Genomic DNA, 12,720 nt, shown 5'->3' on the forward strand with positions numbered 1-12,720 from the left:
ATTTCATAAGTTGACCTCTGTGACCCTTGACCTTTGACATACGTGCTCCAAAATCTAATCAGATCGTTTTCCTATGGTGATACATACTATCCTTAAGTTTGAAGTTTAAATCTCAAATGGTTCTTGATATATCGCGCTAACAAACTCAATACAAGGAATTTCATAAGTTGACCTCTGTGACCTGTGACCTTTGACCTACGTTCTCCAAAATCTAATCAGATCGTCTTCCTATGGTGATAAATACTATTCCCGAGTCTTAAGTTTAAATCTTAAATGGTTCTTGAGATATTGTGATAACGGTCAAACGGGACGGACGTACGGACGTACATGTACGGACGGACAACCCGAAAACATGATGCCTCCGGCACCACCTTCGGTGGCGGAGGCATAAAAACATGTAAACTCCATGCATCACTTATTGATATATTGATATAACAAACACATTTCCCTCTTTAAGTAAAATACAACCTTCATAGCAAACTAATCTAAAAGAAAGCAGAAAATTCAGTGAAAGTTTGAACGAAATCAGACAAAAAGTAAGAAAGTTATGAATGTTTTAAAGTTGTAATACTTCAAATTGACTGAATCAGTAATTTCACTGTGATGTAGTGCTGGACAGCTATCCCATTTGTTCTTATACACAAACTAACTAAAATGTGTATTTCTTTTCTTCAAAATATAAGACACAGGAGGGTCTTTTCCTTCTAGAGGACCTGGGGAGTGTTTCACAAAGACTAAGATCGACTGTAAGTTGGACTTAACTATGACAGGCCATTCATGCCAGTGTTTGCTCTCACCATTGTGATCTTTAGGTAATATCTTTTCTTTTAATAATGAATTATTAACAAATTGTAAATTCTGTAGATTTGTGACCATGATTTGTAAGTCCCTCGAGAGACCAATGGCAGTAAATGGTGAGAGCAAATAGTGGCATGAACAGCCTGCCATAGTTAAGTCCAAGTGTAAGTTGATCTTAGTCTTTGTGAAACACTCCCCTGTAATAATGTGATATCTATGATATATTTTGAAAAACACTTGCCAAAGGGAGATGGTGTTTTGCAGAAAAACAGAAATTATCAATAGTTTTGCACACGACATACAGGAGAACTGTCCATGAAGACGTCAAAATCCACTGATAACATTGCCAATTTGAGTTTTGCAATATGTTCCTCTGCTTTCATACACATGAACGTATGACAAATGTTGGCTTGCTCTTTAAAATCAAAAATGAAGTTTGTATTCCAATTGTGCAATAGGAGTAAGACTGGTACTGACCTGAGGTGCTACATAGTATGGAGTAAAGTGAGGGGTCATCAATGTTCCATCGTCCACCTTAGCAAATCCAAAGTCTGATAGCTTGACCGGTGAATCCTGCAAATTAGTCAACAAGGATTTTACAATGAGACAGTGGCCTAACTTAAGATGGAAACACAGATGCCAAATAGATATGCTGATACAATTAAATGCCAACAGGATGAAAACGTAGCTACCAATTATGTACTTATTTTTCATAAAATGAGGAGGATTACATTTTAGGTTCCATGTTATATTCCGATAGCATTAAAAGTAAGCAACATTTGTACCAGTTAATTCCCTATTTTTCAGTGGGCTCTGTGTTATGTGATCTTTTCCCCAGGCTAGTAAACAAGCCATGGGAGTCAGATCCAATCCCAATTTTTGTCATGAGACTGGATTTGGTGATGGACTACTGAGGATGTTAAAGTACACATTCAATTAAAATCACTATTATGGCCTGACATGTATCACTAGAAACCAGGGACCCGATTCACAAAGCCTTTTTTTAATGACAAATGACAAAAATCAGTGATAAATCTGCTGATAACCAATCAGAAGCAAGGATTTCAGTAGCTTATAACAAAGACTGTCATTTGTTACTGATGACAAGTTTTGTGAAACGGGTCCCAGGAAGCTTGCAGATGACAATCATATCAGTTTTAGGTTGTTGTTGTTGTTGTTTTTATTTCCGAAATCAGATAAAAATATTAAACATAGTAAAATATACAAAGTAAAATATTTATACATGTACATAGACAAAAATCGGCGGAAAGTCCAAGTCAGCAGTGTTTACAGAAGTTCTGTAAACACTACTGTTCTTCCTTGGGGTCCTTCATGCATCTGGTGCATACTTTAGTTTAGGGTCAAGGCTGTGAATCAAGGAGTTACTGAGCCAACATAAAATGTGGTATGCTTGTCCCAAAAGTTAAACATTTCAAGTTACTTTTACAGTAAGTCATCCCTCTACTATCATTTAGCAAAATATGTATCTTGAGGTATGAACAAGTATTATAACTTTAATTGTTATCATTTTAATTGTACATGTATAATATATGATCATTCCTGTTTTTATGCACATTTAATGTAAACATTGCATTATTGGTCCTCAGACTACTGCATTGTACATAGTACATGTTGATATTAATAAACCGAAATTGCATTGAATTAAAAGTTTTAAAAAGAGTTGGTTTACCTCCGAGTTGTCTTTGAGTAATAGGTTCTCAGGTTTCAAGTCCCTGTGAGCTATGTTTAGACTGTGACACTGTAACACAGCTGATGCTATCTAAACCAAGTACAAACAGAAAAAATAAAAAATCACCTACTAATTCACAATTCAATGAGTGCAAGATAACATAATTATGTCACATACACTGTCAAGGCTTAAATTAATCCAAGGCCACCAAGGCCGTGGATGCCCCTTTGATTGGCCTTACTGCCCCTCTCATTGGCCTTAGAGATTTTTTGTGCCCTTTCCAATTCTTCCTATTTGTGCTGTAATATACTATATAGGGATGTGCCCTACAGAAAAGTGGCCTTGCCCTAAAAATATTGAAATTTAAGGCCTGCACTGTATATGTGTGAGAACATTGCATCTTATTGCATTGTGGGAAGGACAGGTCAAATCATAGTTCTCCAGATTTTTCTTTTAAGGTCTGTTACTCCCAAGATTCAGAAATCTGAAGGTTTCGATTTCTGAAAATGAAATTGGGCTCATAATTCTGTACATGTCCTAGAACCCTGTGTTGTTGTTTTATAGTGAAACACCTTTGAAATAACGTACTCTATTTCTTTTTTTGAATTACGAACCTTCAGAATAATGAACCCTATTTCACTTTCGTAATCATGAAAACTTTGGATAAACCAAACTTTGGAATAACACAACATATGTTCAGCAGGGGTGATAGTGAGAGTTTTAAAAAGAAAGAGGTTTTTAGAAATTTGAGCAAAGCGAGGCGTTCAAGCAAGTCATGAAAAGCAGATTTACATCGATCTTATGGACTATCCATTTTTGGAGGGAAAAAAATCATGATAAATTTTTTTTTAAATCAAAAGAACTAAATCACAATCTTAAAAAAAATCAGGCCTGGTTCAGAATTATAAAGCCCTGGTATGTGAAATATGTGTTCCAGAGTTACAAACCTTCAGAATTATTATCCTTTATAAAAATGAGTCCCTCCAATTCTCCATTCAACAGATGTAACAGGCAACAGATGAATTTGGTTACTGAGAAGAGCCAGCACCTTGACATGCTCCACACCTCAATACAACTGACTGAAGCTACAACACCTATCTTTTAAATCAAAGTCCTATAGAAAATGCTGCTTCATATAGCAAGCGAGTCATAATGTAAACTCAGTCACTTGATTATTTCTCTTTCTCACTGGAAAAGAAGAGAAAGCTCATGAAAGCTCAAGTATAAACTAAATGAAATAAACAATAACATTTGTTACAAGTAAAAACTGATCAAATTCCATATTTCAGAATTGTTTTTGATAGCCTAATGTATTTGGAAACAAGACAGCATTTCTCGGATATGTCTTTATTAGTGCTATGAGAAAGAATGTCATTCCAAAGGTTTACCTGTTTAGTAAGAATGACTGCCTGCCTTTCAGTGAATCGTTTCTGTTTACTGATCCGATCAAATAATTCGCCACCGTCCATCAGCTCCATGACAACAAGAAGACGACTTTTGGGAGCAGGTTCTCCCGGGAACTGGACCTCGTTGGAGAAGACCTCAATGATCTTAAAGGTGAAATTCAAAGAAAATCATGAATATGTCAACTAATGTATCACTAGAAACTGGTAAGCTAACAGATGGCCATCGTACAAGTTTTAGGTCAAACCAGACTTTCAAATTGAAAACCCCCCGGTATGATATTAAGGACGGCATTTGTGACGGGAGTGAAGTAAGAGAAAGAACTCAAGAGAAGATGAAAACACAGGCACTGAAAATGTGTGAGATGTCATGGGACATCGTCTGCTTGTGCAAATCATATCCATACCGTGATCTCACACATCTCTGCAGCGTTCAGAGAGCTCTTCGGGTGCTATGCCTGGGCTGTATTTAAGCGGTTTGTAATTTATAATAATCATTACTTTGAATGTTTTCAAGCATTGAATTTTGATAACCTTGTCGAATCAAAGTTTCGACTTTGCATTAAAGGTAAAGACCAGTATTGGAAACGCCCCAATTTAAAAAAATGAAATGGAAGCTCTTATTACCAATCATGTGAAAGAATATGTTTTGAATAATGCATGATGATAAAAATGTTGACGGGAAACCGCCTACTAATTGATATATTTGGTAAATTAGTGTATCTCTTGCCTGTTGAGAGATACAAATGCACGTGTCGCGCACATGTGTGTAGTCCCATATACATCTTTCTGTGTACAGTGATTCTAACTTTATGAAGACTTGGCCAAATTTCTTATCATTTTGATGATTCCAGAACCTTGCAGTACATCTATGCTAGATGATCAACCTTTTCTGATCGATTACAATGTTTCTTTCACAATGCAATCGCATGACCATAACTGGTCTTTAGCTTTAATGAAAATGAAGTTAGTTTTTAAAATCAATGAATATCTACTTTAACAATGTTAGCATGTCCACTGCAGCGAGAGTGAAGGTTGACCTCTGCCCTTGCACCGGGTTTGTCAAGAAGAAGCTTCAGAGCAAATCTGTCCTCACTTCTCTTATGTTGGCATGGTCTTACAGGACCATTGATTCCTGTCCCAAGTTTTTGAGTCCAATCTATCGTGTAGTCCTCTAAGATAGAGACAGTCTGTACAGGATGAAAGATCAAATACAAACCAAGTTTACTTTCAGTATATCAGTCTTTCTAAACTACTACTCTTTCCCTTTCTAATCATCTTCAAGAAAAGGCACTTTTTAATTTAACATTATCATTTCCTATAGGATTTCCTTTCCACTTTAACACTTTTTTGTATTCCATGTCATCAATATGAACTTTAATTTAATCCTGAGAATCCGGCAACATGAACATCTCAAAGTTAGTTTTGTCATTCACGTTGGTCAATGGTCAATGAATGCCAACACCTGTTCATTTCATTTTCATCAGAATTCATTCAAATTCGTCTCAACCGATGGTCCGCTGGAGAATTATAATAATAATAGTGGGTTCTTGTATAGCGCTCATGTCTGTCAGACTTGACACTCCACAATTGTTACCCCGCTGTTTTGGCATGGATGCCATTATGGCACCCTAGGATTCCTGCCAGGGACCCATTTGCCTCACCTGGGTCGAGTTTGGCAAATGCAGATTGATGTCTTGCCAAAGGACATTAGTGCTGCGGTCGGACTATAACCATGAACCATATGATCTACAATCTTTGGACATATTCACTAGACTATGACTCCTCTAGCAGTAGCAGTAGCAGTAGAAGTAGTAGTAGTAGTAGTAGAAGTAGTAGTAGTAGTATTAAGTAGTATTTAGTAGTAGTAGTAGTAGTAGTAATAGTAGTAGTCGTAGTAGTAGTAGTAGTAGTAGTAGTAGTACTTAGTAATATTTAGTAACATTTATTCGTAGTAGTAGTAGTAGTAGTAGCAGTAGCAAGTAGAAAGTAGTAGTAGAAGTAGTAGTAGAAGTAGTAGCAGGGTTGGCATATTTCCCGCTTTGGAGGCTTATTTCCCAGACGCCGGGAAATAAGCAGTATTTACCGGTATTTACCGCTTTTTACCGGTATTTACCGCTTTTTACCGGTATTTACCACTTTTTACTGGGAAATACCGGGAAATATATTTTTCCACTCACTTGTTCATAGGGATATTTCAATTTTGAACATAATAACAATGGTGGTGAGTATGGTTGCTCTTGTGTGTACTTTTTGTGTGTGTGTGTGTGCGTTGGTAAACGCCATCAACCGCTGACCACTCCATGGAAAACTACCCTACCGTCCACGGTTGCGATCCTGGTTTTCGCCGTATAAAATTTACGACGTAGGGGGCGTTTGAATATTAGATGTCACAGCGTGTAGCAAACATCGAGTGGATCAATCCTATGTGTATCGCGAAATGTCACAGCGCCCCCTTCGATGACTGCGCGGGAAAGGCGCGCTACCTGCTATCATCCCATAGCAGGTACGTCCGCGGTTGAATGTAGTTTTCTATGGAGTGGTCCGCGGTTGAAGGCAATTACCCATGCACACACACACAAGTACTAAACTTGGTCCTCGTTTGACGCCATAAACGTGTAGTGGTGTGTTTGTTTGTGTGTTTGTCTACGTGTATGTCTGTAATTATGTAATGCTGGAAAAAAAATTCAGGAAAAAGATACCAAATATACATGTACACCTAATCTAGATATGATGTTCTTCATTAAAGGGAACCAAAACCTTCATACTAAGTTACTTTTATTGTAAAGTTTAACATATTTGAATAAAATCAGTGAAAAATTGAACAAAATCGGGCAAGGAATAAGGAAGTTAACCAACCAACCAGGAAGTTAAAGCTTTTTAAAATGACTAGTCACTAGAGGGCGATATTCAATTTGATGACATCATTTGTGGACAACTCTCCATGCCTTTTGTACATCAAATTTCACAATTCTTTCGTTTTTTTCCTATTTATTTGTGTTCTTGATCGGATTTCATAACATGTGAAGTAGAATATCATTTTGCATTCTATTATCTCAATCACAAGAAAGAAGGAAAAACATGAAATTTGATGTACAAAAGGCATGGAGAGTTGTCCACAAATGATGTCATCAAATTGAATATCGCCCTCTAGTGACTAGTCATTTCAAAAAGCTTTAGCTTCCTTATTCCTTGCTCGATTTTGTTCAAATGTTCACTGATTTTCTTCAAATATCTTAAACTTTACAATAAAAGTAACTTGTATGAAGGTTTTGGTTCCCAGTTGCTAATTACCATATTCATGAATACCTAATAATTAGCATATGAACAAAATGCCATTTGTTTGGGTGTGTACATGTATGCAGTGAGGATTTTATAAATCTGTTTGTGTGTTCCTACTATGAGTATTGTGCTGCTAATTATTTCAGAACAATATTTTCAGTTATGAGGCTAAAAACAAGTAGAATTATTAATAAATAGAGAATTGAAATCAAATTTCCCGTTTTTTACATATTTACCGGACGTGCATCTTATTTACCGGACGGTATTTACCGGTATTTACCGCCGGTAATTACCGCCACCGGTATTTACCGCACAACCCTGAGTAGTAGTGGAAGTAGTAGAAGTAGTAGAAGTAGTAGAAGTAGTAAGGAGTGGTAGAAGTAGTAAGGAGTAGTAGAAGTAATAGTAGTAGTAGTAGTAGTAGTAGAAGTAGTAGTAGTAGTAGTAGTAGTAGTAGTAGAAGTAGTAGCAGTAGCAAGTAGTAGTAGTAGCAGGAGTAAGTTGTAGTAGTAGTAGTAGTAGTAGTAGTAGTAATAAGAATTATAACAGCTTACAATAGTAACAATACATTATTGACACCTGTAGAAAACTGATCACCTTTCGACCTCATTTGGTACATGTATACAGAGGCGGCGCTCCCGGGGGACGGGGGCACAGTGCCCCCCCCCCCCCCCCCCCCCCCCGACTTTTTGGAGTACCCAAAAAGTGCCCCGTTTTACATAGGAAAAGTGCCTCCTTAAATTTGTAGGAAGTGCCCCTTTAACTTTGTAGGAAGTGCCGCTTTACTTTGACAAGTGCCCCTATTAATTTCCCATTCCCATTTCCTTTGCAATAAGTGTGCATTTTCCATTCTCATAAGTGCTTTTTTTAATCTCTAGTAAGTGTCCCTTTCACTTTTAAAAAGCGCACCCTTCACCTCTGATAATTGCCTTATTCAAATCTGAGAGGTGCCCCTTTTGCTTTGACAAGTGCCCCTTTTCCTTTGTAAGAAATGCTCCTTCCCCTTTTGATAACTACCCATTTTTAACTCAGATAAGCGAACCTTATATTTTCACATGTGCCCCCTTTCCTTTCTAATAAGTGCCCCCATTAAAAAGAGCCCCTTCCCCTTCTCATAAATACTCCTTTTCACCTATGATGATAGTTCCTTTTTATTTTCATAAGAGCCCCTTTTCATCTTTTCTAAATGACCTTATTCAATTCTGAGAGATACGCGATTTACTTTGACAAGTGCCCCTTCCCCTTCTGATGAGTGGTCTTTTCATCTTTAATAAATGCCCCTTTTATTTTGACATTTCCCCTTTTCCTTCCTAATAAATGCTCTTTTCCCTTCTTATAAGTGTCCCTTCCCCTTCTCATAATTACCTATTTTCATCTCTGATAAGTGACATGTTTATTTTAACATGCCTCTTTTTCTTTTTAATAAGAGCCACTTCTCCCTTCTCATAAAAGCTCTCTTTCACCTCCGATAAATGCCCCTATTAAGATGTGATCGGTACCCCTTTTCGTTCAACAAATGCACATTTCCCTTTATTATTAGTGCCCCTTTTCATTCTCATGAGTGCCTCTTTTCAAATATGGTTAGTGCCCCTTTTCAGATGCGATAAGTGCCCTTTTTCACCTCTGATAATTACTCCTTTTTTCAGACTGTCACACCCAATTGCAAAGTATGATGCATAAGCAATATCTTATAAAGAGAAACAAATATTGAAATCATCCCTGATAATGTAATCAAAATATAGGGGTATATACCAATGTCTAAAATATTGTATATTTTCGCTTCAAGATTTCCCTTTGAAGGTGCCCTTTTTTTTGGTGCCTGTAACTATATGTTGTTGTTGTTTAGGTTTATAGACGTTTATCATTCAGGAGCCTCTTCTGTTAGGATTTTTTTCCCTTTCAAATTAGATTTACTCTTTTAAATATAAATTTGGATAAATTGGATTCTTAAAAGTTAAACTTTTTATTTAATGTTGAAGAGGTCAGTGGCTGCCGAGTAAAAGGCCTATTGGCTATATTTGGACGGACCAACCCGGACACGGTACATTGTGAGAAGGTTCTCTAAGTCTAACTCAGCCAAATGGTGAGCGGCCCTTTGACATCCACCAATAATTCAAGTCGCCTCGATCCACCGCATTTCTACCAAATTTTGTACGAAAACCAATAAAAAAACAGATCATATGTATGAAGATTCATATACCTGTAAGTTGTTGTTGTTTTATAAGTTTTTATTGGCGTGTATCATTCATTTATGAATATTTACATTAAACTAGGCTAGATCTACATCTATAGCCTTGAAGTTGAACTTGTAGGCTATTATTTGTATTTTGTGTAGTCTACGTCTACATGGCATCTTGACAAATTCCACTTTCCCCGGGGAATCAATCTTCTAAGTTCTACATCTAAATAATGAAACCTTAAAGTAGACTAGACCTATTCACTTCTGAATGAGAAACGCCTATAAACTAAAACAACAACAACAACATGAATTATTTAGTTGGGGTGATGCGAAAATACTAATTATAGATCTATAGATCTAGGTCTAGATCTAGTGACTATCATGACCAATGATGACTATAGATCCAATGTAACATTATTTTGTTACTCGAGTCAAGAGCTCAGGCGCAGGCCACCATGCACGCAAGGCAACTCCTAATTCCAGGAAGCTCCGACGCCGATGCATCGGGGTCGGAGCTTCCTGGATTTAGGCAACTCCCAAAATATTTTACATGAACTGTTTACCTTTATCTTTACCGGCTGGGCACTCATTGTCCTAAATCTTATGTATTACCGACCAGGGTGGAATCAGATCTTGGACTTCGTCTGATATGTAGCTCGTATTCTTAGACCTGGCTTCAGCTTCAGCCTGCTCCCGAGTAACTAAAACAGACAGTATCTCTTTGCTTCAATCGAGTAAAATCAACACGCACAATACACGGTGTAGCTGTAGGCTACGTTTTTCGCGTTTCGGCCGCGCAGGATCGTATACCTGTACTGTGAGCAAACACCTCGGGAAGTTCCCCTTATTGCATGCTATACCGTTAATTTATACGGTAGAACAGATACGTCATCATCTTAGCCTTCGTTATTTCTATAAATTATGATTTGGGGGTGAGGGGGGGGGGAAGACTTCTCCTTTGACGTTAGATTAAAAGGAAAATATTCATCAAATAGCACTTACCATCATGAATTTTGTTCTTTATAATAATTGTCCAACATACGCGGTCTTTAATTAGAATATTTTTGAAAATAGAGTCTAATGCTTGTAAACTTCTTCAAATTGCTGGGTTTTTTTTTAAATAAACTGCCCGGCACTCAATCGTCTGGGTATAGTTTGCCTCTTTGCCCAATTCTGGTTCATCCCCTCTCAGCCCCCCCCCCCCCCCCCCCCACCATATTCAAGGTGTGCATGGGGCGGATCCAGCCGGCGGCAGGGGAGGGGGCCAAAGAGGGGGCCCAAATCTTTTAGAAATATTTTTAGCGGCGAAACAGCCAACCGGTGAATAAGCGGGGGGGGGGGGGGGTAGTGAGCAATCCTCCCTGGATCCGCCACTGAAGGTACGTTTGTCCAGTATGCGATGGTTGAAAATGTTTAGTGGCGTTGGGACCTGCTGCTCCTATATCAAGAGAAAGCTAAGTGCATGCATGAATCCAACAATATTTTGATGCACTTAAAATGCTCATCCATAACTATGGATCCGTCAGAAAGCCGATGGAAAGTTTAGAGGTATATGGCACTCCCGGGGGCAAGCCTTAGAGGGCACAGTGCCCCCAGTTCTTAAGTACCTCAAAGGTGCCCCTAATTTTATTTCTAAGAAGCCGGTCTTCCTCCTTGATTCTCATAGTGTTTTCACGTCTCATAAGTGCCCCTTTGACAAGACATATGGTGCCCAATTTCCTTTGTAAAAAATGCCTAGTTTTCCTTCCGATATAGTGACCCTTTCCCTTTCAAATAATTGTCTATTGATGAGTGCCGATTTTTACTATAATATTGTATTCCTTTGTCTATTACAAAAATGCCCTTAGTTTTGCGGTCATCTCAAGAGCCTATCTAGTTTCAAAGAATCAGAGCAGAACGTTTAGCTACAGATATTTCTAACACTCAGAAAGGACAGGGCAGTGGAGGCGGGGCAGCTAGGGGGCAAAGCGGCCCTGAATTTCACAACGGAAGGACGAACTGTGCCCCTTTATAGAAATACAGTCGTGCTCGTTGTCAACGTTATTAATGTCCCTCCCTTATAGATAAGCCATTTAAAATCAGACTCGTGTCATTTTTACACTAAAACATTTGCACTTTTATTCCCTGATATATTCTACTGTACTACTAAAAGAGGCATCTTCCAACTTATCATCCTTTTAACCTATACGCCCTTGAGAGTTTCAAACTCCAGGCAACTGCGCATTTATATTACCAATTTTTTTTTATTTATTTTTTTTAATAAAGAGACAACCATGTAATTACCACATACGTGCTATGACAACATGTTGTCACCACCCCTCATCTCCCACGAAACAATGGATTTATATACATGTGCCCTAATTTATGGCGACTGAGAGCATTTTTTTTTCCTGAAAGGCCCACTGCACTACTTGTAGCTACTTGCGCCCTCTATATAACAAACAATGCCTAATCCGTGACCATTGGTCCCCCATGATCCTCTTTTTCTTATGTTAACTGAGAGCTGAGTTGATGAGATAACCACCTGTCTAGTGACCTTGTAGGGCGGTCTAATTCCTCCTGTAAACTATGGCAGATAAGCTTTAAATGATTTTCCTATGAAACTCGCTCGCTGCATTTTGTAGTTAATCTCATTATGTAACTTTTTAAAGTCTTAACCATTCAATCATTTTCAGTTTGTGGCTAAAACCATGGTAGGTCTATGCTAAAACCCGGCAATCAGGAATGGTTAATTTATTTAATGATACGATCTAATTGGTCGCAATGCGACTTATTATAGCTCATTAGCTCATACATGCAAATCTTAGAAATTTCACTCGCTCATGAATGAATCTTCAATCTCCAGACCAACTTCCGCAAAATATGTTGTTGAAGTATCTTGGCCCATAATTAATATCGAAGATTGAAGCGAGAGCGGTCGCAAATCTATCGAGTAGAATGAAATGAAAGAGAGGAGAGAGAAAAATAGACAGATATAGATAGATAAATAGATAGATTGGTAGATATAATTATAGATTACATAGATGAATAGAGAGAGAGTGGGAAGAGAGCGAAAGGAGAAAAGAGATAGAGAGAGAGAGAGAGAGAGAGAGAGAGAGAGAGAGAGAGAGAGAAGAGAGAGAAGAGAGAGGGAGGGAGAGAGAGAGAGAGAGAGAGAGAAAGCGAAGGAGAAAATGACTGGTAAATTATTGCCCAAACATATGCTATAGGCGGGAGCGAGATGAAAATGCTCATAAATTGTAATCATTACAAAGAGCTGTCCATTAATTAGGTCATTACGTTAAAGAAAAAGTATATGCCCTATCATTAAAACAAATTATTAAAATATTTATAATCACATTCACAATCAAATAATATATCACCCATTG

The 12,720-nt window shown here is 37.8% G+C and overlaps 1 protein-coding gene across 1 annotated transcript; it reads right to left on the minus strand.

The window, feature by feature from the left end:
• Positions 1 to 852: 852 nt before the first annotated feature.
• Positions 853 to 10,136, minus strand: LOC585654 (MAP kinase-activated protein kinase 5). The gene is made up of 5 exons (XM_030992087.1): positions 9,916 to 10,136; positions 4,887 to 5,081; positions 3,877 to 4,038; positions 2,489 to 2,578; positions 853 to 1,371 (listed from the first exon to the last, which is right to left on the minus strand). Exons 1-5 carry the CDS (start codon positions 9,940 to 9,942, stop codon positions 1,222 to 1,224), a joined length of 624 nt encoding a protein of 207 aa, XP_030847947.1. The 5' UTR covers positions 9,943 to 10,136; the 3' UTR covers positions 853 to 1,221.
• Between the last annotated feature and the right edge of the window lie 2,584 nt (positions 10,137 to 12,720).

This window comes from Strongylocentrotus purpuratus, unplaced genomic scaffold (assembly GCF_000002235.5).
Source record: "Strongylocentrotus purpuratus isolate Spur 01 unplaced genomic scaffold, Spur_5.0 spur5_scaffold_2, whole genome shotgun sequence".
NCBI lineage: Eukaryota > Metazoa > Echinodermata > Echinoidea > Camarodonta > Strongylocentrotidae > Strongylocentrotus > Strongylocentrotus purpuratus.